The 22,554-nt window shown below is 40.1% G+C and overlaps 1 protein-coding gene across 8 annotated transcripts; it reads right to left on the bottom strand.

Annotated features, from left to right (window-relative positions):
• Positions 1 to 18,326, bottom strand: LOC131239339 (DUF724 domain-containing protein 3-like). Of its 8 annotated transcripts, none has more exons than XM_058236996.1 (5): positions 18,207 to 18,326; positions 13,867 to 13,939; positions 12,095 to 12,245; positions 11,828 to 12,014; positions 1 to 1,131 (listed from the first exon to the last, which is right to left on the bottom strand). In XM_058236996.1, exons 4-5 carry the CDS (start codon positions 11,867 to 11,869, stop codon positions 256 to 258), a joined length of 918 nt encoding a protein of 305 aa, XP_058092979.1. In that variant the 5' UTR covers positions 11,870 to 12,014; positions 12,095 to 12,245; positions 13,867 to 13,939; positions 18,207 to 18,326; the 3' UTR covers positions 1 to 255. The 8 variants fall into 8 exon arrangements, with proteins under 8 accessions (XP_058092979.1, XP_058092982.1, XP_058092977.1 ...); XM_058236999.1 differs by having other exon boundaries at positions 11,929 to 12,014; positions 18,207 to 18,325; XM_058236994.1 differs by lacking the exon at positions 12,095 to 12,245.
• Between the last annotated feature and the right edge of the window lie 4,228 nt (positions 18,327 to 22,554).

Raw genomic sequence — 22,554 nt, 5'->3', positions numbered from 1 at the left:
TTTATACATGCAAACAGATCTGACCATGATCAACCATGAGTGAATCTTATCACTTGTCTGACCATGATCAATCAAACTGGCTTACTTCTCATTACTGCTCAGTCTTGATCAAACGGTACAAGGTTCATCAACAGTGAAATGTCGCTATAGGCATTTTGCACCAGATTATCCTTCCAAAAAAGTAAAGCTCATTTGTTCAGTTCTAAAAGAAAACATGTAGATAAATCTGAAGGACCCACCTTGGCATAAGCTTCATTACAAAAGTGATTGGGCGGCAGACGCAAACTCGGATTCTACATTGCAAAGATGTTTCCTCAGTGTTTCAGCCTCTGATCGAAGGTTGATGATTTCAGATTGCCGATTGGTTATGATGGCCCGTTCAGATTCAATCTCCGCCTTGGACCTCTTGATTTCTGCTTCTAGCACGGCAACACACGAAGCCAACATGGAAACATTACCTTCAGCGGAGTGCAGTTTGGCCTCTCGATCTCTAGCGTCAGCTTCCAACCTTGCAACTGCATCTCGAGAGGCTCGATTGCGTTCGGCAATTCCTCGAAGATTATCCAAGTGTTGCCTCAGCTTCCGCACATTGTAGCCCATTTGCTCCAGTTGGGACAATCTCTCTGTCAAATCCTCTATTTTGGAGGCGAAATCATGAGGACCCAATTGACGGATTTCTTCAAAAACTGTAACAAAAGCCAAATCGAGGCCCAGGATCATTCCCTCACGGACTATACTACTATAATTCGCGAGCGGGAGGTAATGTGGGTCTTGAGGCAGAGCAGCAAAGATGCGGCTCTTGAGCTCCCTCAGTTGTGGTGACAAACAAAAGTCACCTGTAACAAGATTCCCCATACTACATGCTTCTTCACGTCCACTACAATTCGATGTAGCAACATCACCACCTGAATCTATCTGCACCATCGATTGCAGTTTATTTGGTGTTCCTTGAAAGTGTGAGGATTCCTCAGATGCATGCGGATTTCCCTTTGGCAGCAAGTCACCATTACTGCCGCCGCCCGAGCTTCTTTCCGTCTTCTCTAATGACCCCTTGCTCGTAACATCATCCCGACCACTTTCAACACAAGTTGTATCACCTGCCGCAGCAGTGGCTCCTTGTTCATCCATTTTCTGCAATTCACAATGCAGGGTGCATCCATCTTAGTGTCCAACTTGGTGTGTTTGGCTGGACCACAAAGCTCTCTATGTGAATTAGCTTAATAAAGTAGAGTAGCATGCGAAGGCAAAATAACAATCTAAGAAAAAGGAAACCCATCCAAACATCTGAAATCCAAGAGGCACATCAATCCCATACACACCCTTCCTGAAGCATCATTACACACAGCGTACATGCTGAGCTGGCAAAAATGCAAAGCCTCTCTATGTGAATTAGCTTAATAAAGTAGAGTAGCATGCGAAGGCAGAATAACAATCTAAGAAAAAGGAAAACCATCCAAACATCTAAAACCCGAGAGGCACGTCAACCCCATACACACCCTTCCTGAAGCATCATTACACGCAGCGTACATGCTGAGCAGGCAAAAAAGAAAAGAAGAAAAAAAGGGCAACACAGGCAGTGTTTCCAGTATTAGTATCGACGATGTATTGCACCCTTGAGATGCAGAAACATATCAGGTATTGCATTGGAAATATTGGATGTATCGTGTAATGCATCACTGTTTTTGGGGAACATTGGGAAACTGGTTGAATTTTTCAATGGAAATTCAGGGGATGTTAAGAAAGACATCATTAACGCTTAGAAATCAAAAGCTCACAAAAAACAAGTGCACGTAATAAGTTTCTTTTGTATAGGTTCCTACACTAGCACTCTCTGACAAAAGTAATTCAACTATATTCAAAATCAGTTCATATCATTTATAAATCTAAGAAGACATGTACGAAAACATAAGCATTAAATTCAAAAGCCAAAGAAAAAGAAAAAATGTATATATTGTGATGCATCCCCAATGCGCATGTGTGATTGTGCCTAAAACCCACGTAGAGTTGTGCAGCAGCTCAAAGTCATATCTCCCATCTCCACAGCTGGAGATGATCAATCTGGATTTTATTAAAAGATATTTATTGTTATTATATTTTTTAGTTAAAAAATATGTTTTCTAAAAATCCAAAAACCTCAGTCAATCCATAGATTAGCCTCCCATATATCTAATGTGATTTTTCCATACTCTTAATTACAATTAAAATGGGTGAAATGAGGAAATTTTTGGATTTTTCCCAATTTCTCCCATTTTTTCACAAATTTGCAAATTAGAGCATTACCAATGATAAGATCAGCCAACACTCATAAACACTTGCAAATTAAGGCTAAATAATCATTGATCAATCTAGATTTTAGGGAATTTTTTTTTGGGACTTTTATCGCAAAATTCCTCCAAAATTAGGGTTTTACCAAATAATACCTTTTTTTTAAAAGAGATAACAAAGACTTTCATTAAAAGGAAAACTAGGGAGCAACCGACCCGCTGAGATAGCAAGTCAGTTAGCTCCATACAAAAGCACATTACAATCTTTTAGAGGGATAACAATAGAAGCCCATTCGAAAATATAAAACTGAACCCTTTGCACAATGGAATCTCGCCCTTTAGATTCCCCTCTAAAACATCTCCCATTCCTCTCTTCCCACACCGCCCACCAAATAGCCGCAAGAGATAATCTCCAAATAATAGATTTCTGCTTTCCAAAAGAAGCGCCATGCCAGGCCTTAAGCAACTGACTCGTCGAATTGGGAAAAACCCAAGACAGTTGAAACCAGGAAAAATTCAAGACCAAATCTGGCCTATGAGAGGACAGTGAATAAACGGGTGATTGACAGATTCTACATCCTCCATGCCACAAAGGCAAATGTTGGGAAGAATCATACCTTTTTTCCTCAAATTATCTACCCTCAACACTTTGCCCTTACCTACCAGCCACGCAAAAACCGCAATCTTCGCGGGGGATCTTGTATTTCCACAGCTTATCAGTCCATACTTCTTTTGTCACCTGAGTGATCCTGGTGGTAAAGTTATAAACAGATTTAACCGAGAAAAGGCCCGATTTGTCTGGAATCCACACCAACCTGTCAATGTCTACCTGGTTAGGTTTACCATTGCTAATGCATAAAAGGAGAGCCTCATACTCTTCAATCTCCCAATCTTGGAGATTTCTTCTTATGGGAGGGTTCCACACAACATCATCACCATGAATATCATAACTGTCAGCCACCGATATGTATCTGTTTGGAGCTAGACGATAGATGTTTGGGAAAGCACATTTAAGGGGTTGATCCCCTACCCACACATCTTCCCAAAACTGAATTTTGTCTCCTTTGCCGATGGAGAATCGAATGCCTTGTTGAATCTCCCTCTTCATGACTAAGATATCTTTCCATAGGGCCAAGGCCCTATACGCTGAATTGTCTCTCGTCCACCACCCCCCTATAGACTGACCATATTTACTCTTAATTAAATGATTCCAAAGAGTATCTGGTTCATTTCCAAGCCTCCAGATCCACTTTCCTCATAGGGCTCGGTTCATGCTTCTAAGGTCCCCGACACCTATGCCACCCTTGTGCACATTATGACACACCGTCTTCCAATTCACCAAGTGAAATTTCTTCTTGTCTTCCTTACCATACCAAATAATACCTCTATCAACCAAAATGCTAGGGAGGTGCTTTTTTGAGCGGTGAAATTACCGTAATGCCCATTGTACACATGTTCCTTTCGAAAGTGGTAAAGTAAAGAATTGTGGGGCTCACGTGATATTTTTATGATATCCATCTCATCCAATAGATGTAATATGCCGTGATGTTTAGAAGAACTAAAAATTTGATCGATATAAACATAAGGTAAGTCACACCATCACCACTTAAAAACATCAAAATGCATGTGCAGCCCATCTGGTGATTCAATCAAAAAGATTTTTCTTTATTAATGATTATCATGGTCTGATACATATGTTTAACAGGTTAGATGGCATACACATACCTTTTCGGCCCGAAATTTTTTTTAACTTCACTACTTTTTAAAGGAAAAATTTATATGGGAGTACTTTGGTAACTTCCCTTCTCAAAAAGCATTGCCCGGGTATTTTGATTCATGGGGGGAATTCTTTGGTAAATTTGAGATTTATGAGGAATTTTCCCTTAAAAATCCCTATTTTCTTTTACATTTTAATTAAAAATGTTTTTTTCAAAAAATCCAACAACCTCCATCAATCTATAGATCATCCTCCAACGTGTCCAATGTGATTTTTACATACTTTAATTGCAATTTAAATGGTGAAATAGGGAAATTTTGGCTTTACCCCCATTTTCCCCAGATTCGTAAATCGGCAATTGAAATTCATGATTGAGCGTGCAAAACAAGCAAAATCATGAATTTTCATTTTAGTTTCTAGTGATTCTAAGTGATTTACAAAAAAAATAAAAAAAATGAAGAAGAAGAAGAAGAAGAAGTAAAATCGAAAAAATCTCACTGTTTGAAATTTGTGCCTACCTCGTCTGACCTCGATTTTCGCACAAAAACACTCTTGTTCCACCCCCCCGCCCCCCCCCCAAAAAAAAAAAAAGAGCATTGGTCGAAATCGGGTTAGAAATGGATTGCATGCAAGAGATTTGGGGAAATTCCATTTTCTAGGATTTTTAAGTTTTGTTTTGAAAACAACAAGGGGGATCTCGTGTCTAGAACGGTCTCAACGATACAATCGCATGTATCATCGGTACCAAGAAGTTTTTAATTGCGACATTGTCAAATAGCATTATATCATATATCTTATCACTACTATGATATTTTACAAATCTCGTGCAATACCTAGAAGTCCAATGACTTTTCGCATGAAAATACCCTTGTTTCTCCAAAAAAATGAAAGAGCGTTGGTCGAAATCAGGTTATAAATGGATTGCATGCAAGGGATTTGGGGCAATTCCATTTTCTAGGATTTTTTAAGATTTTTTTTCAAAACAACAAAGGGAATCTTGTGGCGGGAATGGCCTTGACAATACTATCGAATGTATCATTGGTACCTAGAAGTTTTTAATTGCGATATCGTCAAAATATCACATTGTATCAGGTATTTGTGAATGGTGGAAATAGCGTCTAAATGTTTTTATCTTTACTTTTGGGGCATATCTGACTTGTACTGGTGGTATAGTTAACTTAGAGTCGCAACTAGCCAATTAGCTCAGAATCCCGCAATTGACTAAGCCTTGTAAAATCTAAGAAGCTAGAGAATCCGGAAACTCTCTTACTTAAAAGTGACTCCTGATCTGTGACCTACGATTCTGAGTAAGGGACGTCGGTTACAGGGAGGATTTAGGCACCTTCTATGCCCGTACAAATGTACGATCTCTTCTTTGAATGGTTAGCTAATCTTAGGAGATTTTATGCTGAAATGCAAAGTGTTAAAAAAGGGACTAGAGAAACTCGGATTTCTGTAGGAGGACTAGACTAATATGAGTTTCATATGTGATAAGATCCAAAATTTTGGGAAGTCACAAAGCATATGCTCAATGGAAACCTAGAGGAGCAAGGAGGTTGAGAAGGGCGATGATGGTGCGATTGGTCAAGTATAAATGCTAGTGATAGTGGCTCGATCCTTAGCTTGCGACTTGAAGCAGCTTCGAATTTGTAGCCCGGGTGACTTAGGCTCAAGGGATGACTCTAGGAGACTAGAAGAGGGCTGGAGGAGGTTGAATAGGGGATTGGAAGGGATGAGATCTTGGAAGCTCAAGCTCACCTCTTACTCTCACTCACTCACTCACTCACTCTCTTGCTCTCTCTCCTCCTCTTGGTTTTTTGGTGCATGAAATGAGGAGAAGGGAGTATTTATAGCCCCTTTGGATGGCATTCTAGTATTTATAGGGACTTTGAGGGGTAAAGGGTGAAGTGCAGGCTTGTGATTGGTGAAGGGAAAGGAAGTGTCACATGGCACTCTCACATGGGTTGGAAGGCTTGGTAAAACGGTAAATAAGTGAAAGTCTGGGGGTGTTGGTAGTTCTACCACAGTTGTCACGTCCAGAGGAACAATTACTATCTGGGATGAGCTCATTACAGACTGGAGTGGTACTTCAAATACCACTAACAGTAATAGAATTACCACCACATCCTCTGTTAGCTCTGAAATTTGGTCAGCTAGCTTAGTTGGTCTTGCAATCTCCAAAAGGACTATGGTTCGAGTCTGGGGTGGTCTCTAGAGAGTGTTGGCATTTTATTTCTATTTTTTTGGGTTTTCCGCATTTGGATTGCATTTGGTTAGAATTTATCTTAGATTTAGCCAAATTTTGGAGTTTTGGCTCAGGTTTAGTTTGGTTTAGAAAGTGGCTACGCCTTAGGTAATGGTTAGGGCTTGGCTAATGGCTTAGGGAATGGCTAGGCTTGGTAAATGGCTTGGGTAATAGCTAGGCTTAGGCAATGGCTTAGGTATGACTAAGGCTTGGGTTAGCTTATGGTTTAAGGGTTTAAGGAATGGGTACTTGAAGGTCATCCATGCCTCACCAGGTTGCTAGCATGGGTGGGGTGTCTACAATATCTTATCACTACAATATGATATTTTACAAATCTCGTGCGATACCAGGAAGTCCAACGACTTTCAGGCTGTTTTGTATTGGGCACACGGGATAACAACACCATCGGCCGATAGTATCGATACTGCAAACATTGAATATAGCTATTACACAATTACTTTTGAGTTTTCAGTTTCTACACATGGGCCGATGATTCGGTGATCCAAATTGTTGATATGGGAGGTCTCGTTGTGATGGCCCATGCACCAAAAAATCCCTCAGATTTGAAAATCCCAGCCATTAGATGTTTGGCCATTTCTTTGTTGAATGCTGCTTACTTTTTCTCTTAACACCTATTTTGTGGCCACTTACTGAAGGTTAGGATTTTTTTTCCATCTAGGAGATTTTGGACATGGGCCATCCACAACAGAGATCACAACATCTAGAGTTTGGATCGGAGAACCTCAGGCCCCACTTCTACAAACTGCAGCCAAAGTGATACTGCACAAACTTTCCACATTCAAGCGAAAAAATGGTATAAAAGTCATGGCCCGTTTGGAAATACAGTGATGTTTTATAACACACAGCAAGCATCGAAGGGAAATAACCATGATCAAGGAAGAAAACCCCATTCATTTCAACATCTAATCCAGACCATTCACTGAAAAATATGTAATCCCAGTGTCTTAGCATCTCAAGCTAGAAACAGTAAAAAGGGGCATTGCCCAGTCAAAAATGCAGGCATCAAAGGTAAACAACTGTGATCAAAGAATAAAATCTCTTCATTCCAACATCTAATCCCAACAATGCCTCAGCATTTAGAGATAAAAACAGTAACAGGTGGCATGGCTTAGGTGAATGGTCTGTCAAGAAATTCTAAGATTATTACATGCAAAGAGATGGGAGAGGTGATTTGCAGCACGCATCCATGCGAAATCCAGACCATTCATCAAGCCTTGTCTAAAAAATCAGACAGTCCATGCATCAGCTGTGTGACATGTAAGACTTAAAACTCTTTTGCTTCTAACCGTCCGTCTTTTTCTCATGTCAGTATGACCCAACAGAGAGATGGATCGGCCCTATCACCGGATCAGGGCACCCTCTCAGTGAATGTTCCAGATACTCATGTTCCCATACCCATCTGCAGCAGATAACTCACCGTACAGATCCACCTCAACTGGGTCCCACCATTGCAACAGTGAAATGTTAAAAACCAAAAAGAAAATCGAAAAGAAAAGAAAAGCATGGCCCATTTGAGAATTAACTGCTTAAACAATGAAATGACATACCACACAAGACTTGGTTCCTCTACAAAAATTGTAGAAAAAAAAACTTATTCTATCATGTGGCATGCAGGGCCCACCATGGTGTGTGCATGGCATCCAATCCGTCCATCATGTGTGTCCCCTCATGTTTTCCTGCGAGCCCAGAAATCAGACCAATCCAAAAACTCAGGTGCTTCACACCATGTGCTTCGAAGCCTCTAAAATCACGTGTTGTGGCTAGCTTGAGTTTTGGAATGGCCAGATTTTTGTGGTGTTTATTACCTTGGTGGGGCGCTTCAATTATGAATGGTTTGGAACCACACACAATCTGGAAGGTTTCATGATGCTCGTCCCCATCCCAATTGTTCCATGTGGCATGACCCGCCTTTGTTTTTTATGGGGCTTATTTCTTGGTCACAAGGTGAACTTGAATGGGCACACCTTATGAAATGGATTGGGTGTGGGCCTTACATCATGGTGTGCCGTAACAGCTATTATGTAGCTTTAAAGGCAGTTCCGTAAAGGTAACGGTTGCAACCGTTACACATTATGGGTTCATAACGCCCATAACGGCCGCTATAGAAAAAATGACCCGTAGCCGCCATTATAGTTCTGATAACAGCCTATTATGCCCCCCATAAAGGCCGTAATGGTCTGTTACGAGGCAGAGATAAGTTTTTCAGGGGGTTTTTTTTCAATAAAAAATAGACCTTGATGGCCGTTACAGCCCAAATCATAAAGGTAACGATGGTGGCCATTACGGCCACCATTACTGTTACAGAATACCTTGCTTACATCACATTGGGCCCCATACACCACATTCAACACAAGCTTATTCTACAAAGGTTGCAAAGGAACCGGCCTCCAACATACAATGTTGAAGAAAATCAAGAAAAAAGGGGGGCTCACTTGCCCTTAGTTTCAATCCCTCAATTCTAGGAGTGGCAATGGACCCGGTTCAGGTCAGGTATAGGGGTAGCCATGCCCATTCATACCAATAGGTACTACACCCATACTGGTCTATACACATGCTCATGTTAGGCCTTAAATGGATGCCCACTAGGATTTGGGTACTCACTGAGGTATTGGATTCCCATTTACGGTTTGAAACAGAAAAAACAAACCAAAAAAATCACCTGTACCCATTAATGCTTGGAAGTTTCCACCGTGGAGTTATTTGATACTAGTTTCCACTTTGTGAAGTTATTCGATACTATGGCAAAGTATCATGGTCGATTTGAAGGTTGCTGTCATCATCATTTAAGCCTTATCGAAACTAATTGGAGTCGGCAACACATATCCTATTCCGCCATTCCACTCTATCAAGGGCCATAACTTCAGTTAGGCGATAGGTCATCAAGTCTTTTCATACTACCTCACCCACGTCCTTTTTGGCCTTCCCCTTTCACTTATTGAGCCTTCAACTTGTACAAATTCACTCCTAACCGGCACAGTTCTTGATCACCCTTGCACATACCAAACCATCAAAGTCAACTTTCCCTCATCTTATTACGTGATGGTGCTACTCCTAAATTCCCTCACAAACATTCATTTTTAGTTCTATCCTTGTCTTGGCACTCATTGATACAACTCGGTTGTCAAGTCAATGAGATCTCGATATCCAAATTGCAAAGAAATTAAAAACAAGAATCTCACAAGAACAATGGAGTAGAGAGGGAGAGAACTTTTATTGATATCAACAGTTTCTCTTACAAAAGGTAAAGAAAAACCACACTCAAAAATATTCGAACCTCCTTACTCCTACACCACTACCCCCCTTTTATAAATCCTAAAGAAATCCTAGATTGAAATCTCTACAACTAAGAGAATCAATCGCAATTTATTGCACTCTAATCTAATCTCTCTTCATATGTGAAAAATTATAAAGAAAAGCAATCATGGAAAGCAATCAAATCTCTAAATCTAGCCCATATCTCCCGAAAATACTAACTTATAATCTCCAAATCTATAAATAATCAGGCCAAAAATCAGCACGTGTTGGGCCTACGGTGGGCTATGGGCCAACATTTTATTGGGCCATATAGTGGCCCTAGATGAGCCTAGGTGCGCCGAGTGCCTGCATCAATTCTCCCCAGCTTCAAAAAACTCCTCAAGTTGGAAACCAATCTCAACCTTTGGACTGCAACAAATCATGTTCTTCTTTGGTGGAAGTTGATGATGCAACCCTAAGCATTGGCTTGGCATGACCTTTGTTGGAATCCATTGTAGATATTGTCTTTTTCGCCAACGCTTTTGTGGGGTGCCAACTTGTTCGTTGTAACTTTAAAGTTCTTTATGGGTCCTTAGACATTTGCCCCATTTTTTATGCCACAATCATCTTTCGCAAAGATGTTTCAATTTGAGTATTGAGACCTACTTGCATGTCTATGATTATCACCATCACCGGATCCATCAATTGATCCATTGGTGAATTTAAGTGTAGGTCTAACGTTAATGCATCAATCACTTCAAATGTCAAATTTTTCCTTGACTCCATGGATTGCTTCACTGTTTCCGAAATTTCTACTTCAATTTTGGGTTCTTTGTCGCATTCCAACAATTGATGGATTCAATCATTGGTGTCTTCATAAGCCGGGGCTGCCCCTTGTTGGTTAGGACTTTGGTGGGGACTTTCCCCTACGTGTCACATGCTCCAATTTCAATCTTCGAATTCCCTCTACGCTGAAGCTCCCCCATTTTATTAGTGACATTGCTCATTGCATGCGTGGTAGCATGAACCCGTTCCGCAAATAAGCGGATCAATTGAGCTGCTTTTGCGAAATCTTCTTCTGTCACCTCTTTCAATGCCATTAGGAGATGACATAGAGTCAAAATTTCCCAAAGATGACCCGGTCTAATACCAAAATGGTACAACCCGGTTATTAAGTCAATGAGATCTCAATACCCAAGTTGCAAAGAAATTATAAACAAAAATCTCACAAGAACAATGGAGTAGAGAGGGAGAGAACTTTTATTGATATCAACATTTTTCTCTTACAAAAGTTAAAGAAAACCACACTTAGAAATATTTGAATCTCCTCACTCTTACACCATTACCCCCCTTTTATAGATCCTAAAGAAATTATTGATTCAAATCTCTACAACTAAGAGAATCAATCACAATTTATTGCACCATAATCTAATCTTTCTCCATGTGGCAAAAGTATAAAGAAAAGCAAACATGGAAAGCAATCAAATCTCTAAATCTAGCCCATATCTCCCAAAAATAGTATATTATAATCTCCAAATCTGTGAATAATAAACCCAAAAATCAGCACATGTTGGGCCTATGGTGGGCTATGGGCCTACGTTTTATTGGCCCATATAGTGGCCCTAGACGGGCCTAGGTGTGTCATGCCGCCGCATCACTCATCCATCGCAACTATAATTGACATGAAGGTACCTATACAAATTGTGGGATCCATTATAAATAGGTCATCAACCAAAAATCAAATTGTTTAACGATTCTTACCTCTTAACACTTATTGTGAATTTTGGCCATTAACAATGTTATCAAAATCGTACAATTTCGATTTGGATCATACAAATTCAAATCATGTTAATACATCACGATATGTATTGCATGCCCAAATCGCAAATCCATTGAAATCATAAATGAGCTGAACAATTTATATCAAATAATTCATGAACCGTATTGAATTGTATAAATTGTGAGATTCATCTTTTTTTTCTTTTTTCTTTTTTTTCTTTTTGGCATCCCCCCAAAACTTTCTTTTAAGATAAATTCAATTTATTAAAAGCCACGAAGGCAACAGAAGAAAACAGAAAAACGGGAAAAATGAAAGAGACACAACAGAGGCACCCACTTAGGGCATTGAATCCTCAATATACAAATAGACCCGCCTAATAACCCCCCCTGAGCGAGCTGCTCTTATTACAGAAACAACGATTGTTCCTTTCGCCCCAAATCGCCCACAGAACAACTAGGATGAACAGATGGTACACCGACTCCACATCTCCAAGACATAGGAAACAGACGTTAGGGAGCACCAAAGCCCTCTTGTGAAGGTTACGATGGTAAGAATATGGTTCCTACCAGCAAACTATGCAAAAGTCGCCACCTTCGGAGGGGCGCCATGGGACCAGACTGGACCAGTATGGGAGCAGGCGGCAGAGTTCCAGAGCTGAGGCACGAGCCTGTAGAAGGATCTCACGGAGAATGATCCCGATTTATCTTTCAACCACACCTGAGAATCGACAGCTCCTGAAGATGTATGAAAACCCTGCAACCGGGATAGAAGTAGCATCAAATAATCAAACTCATAATCGGTCAAGTTTCAACGACAAGGAGGAATCTAAATACCCCTGTTCCCATCAGCTAAGAAGCAACTAGCCACTGAGATATGGACAATAGAACCAAGACGGGCCAGAGAAGGGAAACAATCACAAAGTGGGGCACCATTCGTTCTCCCAGAATCTGATCCCGAACCATCCCCAACAGCAAAACTCACACCCTACTACACTAAACAAGTCAAACAATCTATAGTTTTCAAAACAAAGGATGCTCAATAAAGAAATGATTCCTTTATCCGTATTTCCCAACACCAACAGATCTCCACTAGCTGCCCTCCCCCACACCAAATCTTAAAAGATGATATTCAATAATTGTTTTTCGTTTTCTTCACCTTTTACTTTTAAAACATATGAAGCCTTATTTAAAGGCAAAGAGAGGAGATTTGGGGTTTTTAATATCCAAAATTCCAACCCAAAAAAAAAAAAAGGAAATTAAGGTAACTTTTTAGTTAGTCAATAAAATCAAAAGCCATTTTTTCCAATGTGATTTTACACGTAAGTAGTTATTATTAGACATATCTCTCATTTGAGAGAAAGATTGATGTGGCACACATTCATATTGCCGTGTCATCCCACTACATGTAGTTATTGCCATGTCATCCCACTACATGTAGTTATTGCCATGTCAACAGATTACAGATAGTTATTGCCACGTCATCACACTACATGAAACTATTGCCCTATCAATCCATTACATGTGGTTTTAGCCCATGCTTATGTTAGTTTTCAAAACTATTGGCTTTTTTTTTTAATAATGTAATTATTCCATCTATGATCCTAGTTGGTTGAGACATAGTGGTTTAGGTGTAGGAGATAACTACCCATCCATGATCTCCATATGGAAACTACTTCATTTGATGGGAGAGAGATATAAGGTTATTCCATGGAGGGTTCCTAGTCTAACAAGCAACATAGCATGTAATCTTCCATCTAATACATGCATGAAGTGCTTTAATAGATTAGAAGATCTCTCTTTTAGTTTGAAGAGTGTTTGGCCATTGGATCGCACTGCATGATTGAAGCATCATAAATTTTGTTTGGATCTCAACCATTAACAAGTATAAAGCTAATCATCATGACCAGAGGCAAAATCTTAGACTTCCGATGATTTTGTTCTTTTTAATATCCATCATTGTTGTATCAAAGGTACACTCTGGAATGCCATGGTTTTTTTATATTTTGTTGTTTTGGGAATCTATGTGAATTTTATAAGATTCTAGTATTCACAATAAATTCCATAAGGATATGGGACTGAGATTTTATTTTGTTATTAGTGGATTTGATGGTTTAGTATTATTTGGTTGTTTTCTAAAGGGTTTTAGGTTAAAATCTCATGGCTGAAATTTTTCATTGCAAGCACCTATTTAATGGTGCATTTTATTCGAGTTCATGGTGATGTAATATATAAATTCATTGCCAATTAGTTTAGGGCAATTTGATGTAAAAACCATGAGATCTTGTACCTTTTTTCCTTACCTTGATGTGATTACTATGGTTAATCTTCTAAGCTCCTTTTAGTATGGCCATTAAACTTTAATTAACTTGACCCATTTCTATAATAAAACTGTGAGTGAATCAAAATTACAAATAAATAAGATAATTCATAGGTTTCTTAAATTTGAACCAAATGCATATAAGATTGAACCTTACAAGGTAAACTGGACTTGGTCCTAATTTGATTGAGCCGAGCCCCGTTCGGGCCCATCTAATGGCCATGGTGCACTTGGATGTCATTCTATTATAGTTTGGGTTGAGCAGTAATTAAATTTTAGTTCTACGCACCTTTCAGTAATTTTTCAGAAGCACCTTTCTGTAATTTTCCAGGGAGCTGTTTGTAAATTTCATAATCCAGGACCTGTGTACAAAAGAAAACTATAGTGAGCACATTACTGTAAACTGTGCAAAATTTTAACCGGGACTTATTTGCAAACAAAAAGTTACAAGAGGTACTCTATCGTAATGTATTGCCATGTGTTTGAGTTTTTATAATTCTATATTAGTTTAAAATCTTATATTGACTTTAATTTAGTTAATTTATAAATTATTGACCTCTTAGATGCCATTATAAAGTTTGAACATTTGATCGGCTTATAAAGTAGCCACAAAGCCATGACAATGTTCAATCACAAATTACATTCCAAATATGTATGTAACTATTCTAGAGACAATGGCATCAATAGTTGTGGTTATCCCTTGAAAAATGGTGGCTTGGCATCACAAGGAGGCCATCAAATTTCATGGATTAATCGAAATGGGATAATGGATTATGCATTAATATGAAGATTATTCTAAATGGGGTCCTCACTCATGCCTCAATGGTAGACTCACAAGAGTTTTAACACAAGGTCATGGGTTCAAGTACTTGCACCACAGTGGTGTGAATGCATGCGTAAAAAAGAAGAAGAAGATTATTTTAAATGCTCATTTGCATAGGACCTTTTTCATTTTGATGTCATGAATCCGTTCAGTCTCATTATAAAGTTATTGAGCAAATCAATCGCGTGTTGCAACCTCGGCCCACAAGAGGGTTATAATGACACAATAATTTTTTGCTACCGAATTTGCTAAATGGGTTGGCATTCTAGATTTTTGTTGTAAATGTTTCATAACACAGCACTTTGATAGCATTCGAATGCTTGGACTCCTCTTATAGATCCAAAGCGAAGTCTATTCTATGCAAGCTCGATCTTAAGAAAGCTTACGACCACGTTGATTGGGGCTTTCTCCAATATATGTTATTCCGTACAAGGTTTGGGGCGAAGTGGAGAAAGTGGATGGGGGGGAGTGCGTTGGTTCGGCCCACTTCTCAATTCTTCTAAATGGTTCCCCAAGAGGCTTTTTTAAAAGTTCCAGCGGCCTACATCAAGGGGACCCGTTATCACCTTTCCTCTTCCTTATAGTAGCGGACGCTCTATCCAGAATGTTAATTAAAGGTCAGCGAGCGGGTATTCTTAGCGGAATCACAATTAAAGGCATGGATAGCTTGATATCTCATGTCCAATTTGCGGATGACACACTTCTTTTCAGCAAAGCAGATCGGCAATCAGCAAACAACCTGCGTACAGCGATCAGATGCTTTGAGGTGGTTTCTGGCCTGAGAGTCAATATGGCAAAAACCAAAATTTTCAGGGTGAACATGGGTCAGGAAGACACTGTCTCCTTTGCAGATTTTTTCAACTATTCTATAGGCAGCCTCCCGACATCTTTTGTGGGCCTTCTTTTGTGCATTGGTAAACCCCCAAAAGCTCTCTGGGATAAGGTCATTGATAGGTTTGATAAATATCTCGCCACTTGGAAATGCAGATATTTATCCCTTGGGGGTTGGGTTACTTTAATCAAATTGGCTTTATCAAATCTCCCTCTGTACTTTATGTCCATGTTTAGATGTCCAACGGCGGTTTTGGCTATTCTAGAGAAATCTAGACACGACTTCCTTTGGCATGGTAGAGAGGAAAATAAGAAATTCCATCTTGTTGGTTGGAAGGAGGTCTGTAAACACACTCAGGAAGGTGGAGTGGGGATTAAAGACCTCAAGACTATGAATAGGGCTCTTCTAGAGAAGTGGGTGTGGAGGCTTGGATCAGACAAGGGACACCTCTGGAACAAGCTCATAAAATGTAAGTATGGGTATTCATCGGGTGGCTAGTGGACCAAAGATTCGTCTCTCTATAGAGCCTCGGCCCTATGGAGGGGTATTCTAGCTATGAAAAAAGAAGTTCTCAAAAACATCATCTTTCAGATTAGTAAGGGAGATAAGGTCCGATTTTGGGAAGATAGGTGGGCGGGTGATGTAGCCCTTAAAGAGGAATTTCCAAACATCTTCCGCATTGTTCCAAATCAAGCCATTACAGTCTCTAATTGTATCTCTCTATCTGGCGGGAACATTGTTTGGAATCTGGAATGCAAAAGAAACCTCCATAATAGGGAGATTGCAGTGTTCATGTCTCCCCTTGATAGAATTTCAAGATTCAAGCCGAACTTGTCATCAGAAGACAATATAGCATGGACAGCTGACAAATCGGGACTGTTTTTTGTCAAGTCTTTCTACAAATTTCTGGCTTCGGCCCCCATTCATGAAGATCAAACTTCGAAAGTTAACATCTGGCAGTACACGACCCCTTCTAAGATAGTCAGTCGTCTTTGGGTGGCTGCTAGGAAATAGAAAGGTGCTCACAGTTGATAATATGAGAAGAAAGCGGATGATCCTTCCCAATGTTTGTCTCTGCTGCATGGCTGCCGAAGAATCGGTCGACCACTTGTTCCTTCACTGTCCGTTTATCTATCAGATCTAGTCTCTTATCTTAAACCCCTTTGGTATTTCATGGTGCTTCCCAGACAATTCAAGTCGTCTCTTGAAGGCTTGGCATGGGGTTAAACTTAGTAAACATCGGACTCCAATTTGGAGAATAGTCATTCTTGCTATTTGGTGGACTGTTTGGGAAGAAAGAAATGGTAGATGTTTTAGATACGATTCTAACTCAACTGAGTTTGTTGTGAGCAGAGCTAAAAAAAATCTATATCTGAATGGGTTACTAATGTAGACTCCCTAAGGGAATGTAATCTCCTCTTCTTGGGAGCTTAGGTGGTCTGCCCTCTCAGCAGCCCCGCTCTCTTCTTTTGTTTATCTTCTCTTTTTTAATATAATCTTTGTGACTTAAAAATAAAAAATAAATAAATAAAAAATAAATAAATAAACACCTAAGTAAGCATGAATATTATTTAAATTTTGCAGTTATTCCATCTGCCTTCACATCAAATAAATCATCTCCTATCCCAATTTTGAGTGGTGACAATTCCTCGGATTGGAAGAAAAAAGTTCTCTTTACATTAGGATGTATAGACCTTGATTCCACACTCTATATGAATGAACCACCTGTCCCTAAGGAATCAAGTATGTCAAATGAAAGGGTCACATATGAGCGTTGGGAGCAATCTAATTGCTTAAGCTTAATGCTCATTAAGATCCATGTGAGAAAAGGTATTCAGGGATCTAGCCCAGCATGCATTAAGGAAAATGAATGTCTTAATGTTGTTGAAGAAGAGTACGTGAGTTCCGATAAGGCATTGGCCAGCACCCTAATGACTAAAATGTCAACCACAAAGTACAATGGAAATAGTGGAGTGCACGAGCACATTATGGAAATGAGGAATATTGCAGCCCAGCTGAAATCCCTAGAGATAGAGATGTTTGAGACATGTCTTGTCCACTTCATACTCAACTCCCCGCCTATTGAATGTGGAACATCTCGTGATCATGGAAAGGGACATACAGGAAAGAGAATGTGCTCTTTAAAAGAAAAAAGTACAAGAAAATGCCAACTAATCAATTTGGCGATAAAGACACTCTCACATGCTTCTTCTGCAAGAAGAAAAGACACCTAAAGAAGGAATGCCCCAATTACAAGAATTGGATTGAGAAAAATGGTAATCTCATCTCCTTAGCGTTATGAATCTAATATGGTTGATGTTCTTCATGCTACTTAGTGGATTGGTTCGGGTTCTACAATCCATGTTACCAATACCATGCAGGGTTTTCTTAACTGAAGAAAACCAACGGAAGGTGAACGAAGCATTCATTCAGGAAATCAGATGGGTTCGCATGTTGAAGCAATTGGGAGCTTCAGACTAGTCTAGAAATCTGGTTTTATATTAAATCATGATAGGACTTTCTATATTCCATCTTTTTTTTTTCCAGAATCGTTATTTCATTTTAATTTTGTTGGTAGTACCTTTTAGCCCAACAGATAGATGTCATTCATCAGGTGGGACCCGAGGTAAACATAACCCGTCTAGGTCCATAAATCAGCTGGGCCAAATGTAAAACCCGTACTCATTTTCTCCTAACAATCCGTCCGTTCTCATGGATAGACCGCCCTGATCATCGGATTAGAGAACCCTCAGAATGGACCCCACAAGATGAACGGTCCCGATGCTCATGTGCAACAAATCACCTCTTGATTCTTCACACCCACACTCAACTGGGTCCCACCATTTCAAGAGGAAAAAGTTTTTTTTTTTAATGATAATAATAATAATAATAATAATAATAAGGAAAAGCTCTGTTTAAACAATGAAGTAACATAGCATGCAAAGGCCAAAAAAAAAAAAAAAAGAGGGCTTACTTGTCTGAACTTTCAAGCCCTCGGTTCTTCTGCTCTTCAGAACAGTGAGAAGGGAGAGGGACATCAAAACGGGATGACGTTTTAAGAGAGAGAGAGAGACAGAGAGAGAGAGAGGGAAGAAAAACTTCAATGCTCCGCGAGAGTTAGATGTATGATACGCTGGCACTTTCAAATTACTTTTAAAAGTATTTTTAAAATTAAACGGTTTAAATCATGGCTCCCTGATGCACCATGAACCAGACATTAAGCTTTTTATTTATTTTTTTAATTGTCTGATTATCAGATCCCTAGACATTTATTAAACGGTTAACATTGAAAATTCTTGAATGATCCTGTTTAAACAAACAAGTGTCCGCCAATTACTAGTGTCCACAAAAAAGTGGGCCCCACAGTCAGTGTCCCACCCACCTTGGTGGATCGGGAAGTGGATTGGCTGGTGTACCACACACCAGCTGTATAGCTGGTGTCGTCCCATAAGGTATGCTTTGTTTCTAAATCGTCAATCCATTGGACGAGCTCGTCCCAAGTCTTGAGCCGAAAAATAAGAAAGATCTAAAGATCAAGTGACCACACGGTAAAAAGCAGCGGGGATTAAACGAATACCATTGAAACCCTTTTGGGGTCACAAAAGTTTGGGATCAGTACGAAATTTGTTTTTCCTCTTCATCGATCTATCTGTGAGACTGTGACCTTACTAACAGACTGGTTGGAAAATAAATGTCATGGTGTGCCCAATCAACATTTTAACATTGTAAATCATTATCCTTGCTACTATTTTTGGTGTGGTTCACCTAAGATTTTGATTGCTTTATTTCTAAGCTAAAGTCCTTAATGATCTAACAACCCTGATGGACGGCGTAGATATACGAGATATATATATATATATTACAAAGGGTCCTACAGTTCCGTCAGCACCATGGTTGTTACGACCGGAGCAATTAGTATAGGACGCGGATTTCCTGCGAAAGCCTTTCGCAGGAAGTTCCTGCGCAAGATTCTGTGTGGGGCCCACTACGATGTTTTTGAGAAAGCCACTCCGTCCATCCGTTTTACGAGTTCATTTCAGGACATTTGACCAAAAATGAGGATGATCAAAAACTCAAGTGAGCCACGCGAGAGGAAATAGTGGGGATTTAGTGACCACCGTTGAAACATTTATATAGCTACAAAAGTTTTGTATCCGTTTAATTTCTTGGCCTTTTCACTTAATCTCAGTGAAAATGACCTTATAAACGGTTTGGATGGAATATAAACATCAAGGTGGATCCTGGGAAGGTTTCAACGGTAGGAATTCCTTTTCCCACTGTTTCATCTGGTATGGCCCACTTGAGTTTTGGATCCTAATCATTTTCAGTCTCATGCCCTAAAATGAGCTCAAAAAACGGATGGACGGGTTAGATTTCTAACAAACATCACAATGGGCCCGTCTAGAATCCTTGCGCAGGAACTTCCTGCGAAAGGCTTTCGCAGGAAATCCGCGTCCCGCTGTCCTCTACACCAGCTATATAGCTGGTGTGTGGTACACCAACCAAGAAGAGAAGCGTCGATTGTCTGACGGGAGTTGACAGTGCGTGATGGTATCAGTACGCCGGACAAAATGCTCTGTGGGCCACTATGATGTTTACGTGAAATCCACTCCGTCTATCATTTTTTCCAACTCACTTCACCAAATAAGGCCCATCTAAAACTCAATTGGGTCCCACCATAAGAAACAGTGGGAAAGAGGGCACCCTCCCTTAAAAGTTTAAAAACTTCCTTGGCTACCGTTAGGCTCATATTCTGATGTTTGCCCTTATTCTTAGTGGGTATGGGCTTATGAACGGGTTAGATGGCAAATAAATATCATGGTGGGCCTTAAAAAGGTTTCAATGGTGAGTCCCCATTTCTAATGATTCCCGTGGCATCGCCCACTTGAGTTTTGAATCCGCTTAAATTTCGCACCACGTACTCCCTTAACAGACCGCAACTGATGGACGGAGTGGATTTCTCAAAGACATCACGATGGCCAGATAGCTTGCAGTGCACTGTCTTCCCTTTAAGACAAAATTCCGGTCTGGTCGTCCAACCTCGTGCCCTGAGAACTTGTACCTGCACGCACATTGAAGACAGCGGGGTAACCAATCCAAGTAATCTTCAAGCTGATTTGTCAATCCAGACCCTCCATTTAGGGGCCTTACTATGAGTGATAGGCCTACCATGAAGATCACCTGCAACATATGTTTAGAGTGGATGTCACACAGACAGCACGGTGGGGCCAGATAGCTTGCAGCTCACCACCTCTCTTGCTGGTATGATGACGTCACCAAGTTCTGTGGGTCCCATCGCGAGGTAAGTATTATATCCAAACGATACGACCATTTGGTGAGTTCAGGGTCAGAGAAGTTTCAAATCAATATGAATATATGATATTTGTTTTTCCTCCTCATTTAGTTATGCACGGATGGAAAATAAATGTTACCTCCGAATGTTTTAAAGGGGAGAATTATTATCCCACCGTTATTTATGGTGTGGTCCAGAGCTTTGGATATGATTTTTTTTTTTCTCGCTCATGGTCTAAAATAATCTCGCCAAACCAAATGAATGAATGGTGTGTATATAATAAGTACATCATTGTCGGTCCATGTAACTTTGATCTCCTTTCGAGCACCACTCCTCTTCGTTCGACACATACACACCGGTTAGGTCAGTGGTGTGGTACGCAGGCAATCCGCTTGTGGCTAGTCCTATCATAGAGTATATGTTATATCCAAGCCGCTCTTCCATTTGAGGAGCTCGTTCTAAGGCTTGAGCTTATAAATAAGACAGATCTTTCCATTTGAGGAGCTCGTTCTAAGGCTGGAGCTTATAAATAAGACAGATCTTTGACCACACTGCAGAAAGTGAGAAAGTGGTGGGGGATTGAACGTCTACCATTGAAACCCTTTTGAGGATCACATGAGTTTTGGATCAATATGATATTTGTTTTTCCTCTTTGTCAAGGTCTGTGTGACCTTCTGAACAAATTGGATGGAAAATAAACATTATAATGAGCCCTAAGAATGTTTTAACGGTGATAATCATTGTGCCCACTTCTATTTGTGGTGTGGTCCACTTGAGATTTGGTCATGACTCATTTTTTGTCTCACGATTTAAAATAATCTCGCAAAATGGATGAACGGGTGGATATAATAAATACGCCAACGTGGGGCCATGTACCTTTGATCTCCTTTGAACCGTTCGTACAACTCGAGGAGTGTAAGGGCTCGTGACACGTACCCACACCAGCCAAGTCGGTGGTGTGTAGTACACCAGCCAATCCGCTTCCGCATCCATGATGGATGCTGGGCTCCCACCTGTTTAGGGATGTGTACCTGGCTTTTTGTCGCCCAACCCTAGCTCAGGACGGTGTAGATATAGAATACATACATCCAGGTGGGCCCCCCGGTAAGGGCCGCACCTAATCCGCTCCCCATTTTTTTTGGACCATACACAAGTTTTAGTAGTGCCCACCTGCATGCCCATACACTTCCTAATAAACGGCTGATTCAATCCGATCAAGATGGCCCACAAAATACACCTTGATCGCTTGTTCTGTTTTAGCAGAAATCAATAGAAAATATAAAACCAAGATACAACATCATCTGCTTGTTTTTGTGTCCATGTTGTTCTACGAATCTGTCCATGCAAATCGCTTCCAGCACTTCTTAGATCCACCACTTCAGATATCTCTAGATAAAGACAACCTCAAGAGCTCATTTATCAGCTAAGTATAGTTTCAATCTCCCAAGGGTGTGTTTGGTTGCACCAAATTTTGTGAAATTTCACGAAATTTTGCACCTAATTAGACTGATTAATCATGATATTTCGTGCAAACAAATGCAGCCGAAGATTATCCTAAATGGGTGGTTTTTTTGCAAGGATGAAATTACAATCATGTTCATAGTTCAACAAGATAGTACAACTATAGCTAGGGGTGCACACGAACCGGTAGAACCGGTAAACCAAACCAGACCGGAACCGACCAGACCGCACGGTTTGGTCCGGTTCTAAAGTACACCGATTCCAGTTTCAAAAATCAAATAACCGGTTAGTTCAGTTCGGTTCTCGGTTTAGGGTTTTGTAAAACTGAACCAGACCGTGAACCAGACCATAGAACCAAACACTGGAACTGGACCCCTTGGTCAATAAACATTTAATTTTTAAAAAACATAAAAAACTATACCATTCATCAAATGGATCACAACATAAATAGACATTGGCAACAAAATCATTTTGGGAACACGAAGGGGTAATAAAAACAAACCATGACAAGATTACTCTCTGTGAAAATTTTCAGTACAAGAGCTTTGGCTGGATTTAAAATAAAAAT

Source organism: Magnolia sinica, chromosome 3 (genome assembly GCF_029962835.1).
Source record: "Magnolia sinica isolate HGM2019 chromosome 3, MsV1, whole genome shotgun sequence".
In the NCBI taxonomy this organism is placed as follows: Eukaryota; Viridiplantae; Streptophyta; class Magnoliopsida; order Magnoliales; family Magnoliaceae; genus Magnolia; species Magnolia sinica.
Note: the sequence above shows the minus strand (reverse complement) of the source record. Positions and strands in the feature narration are given on the sequence as shown.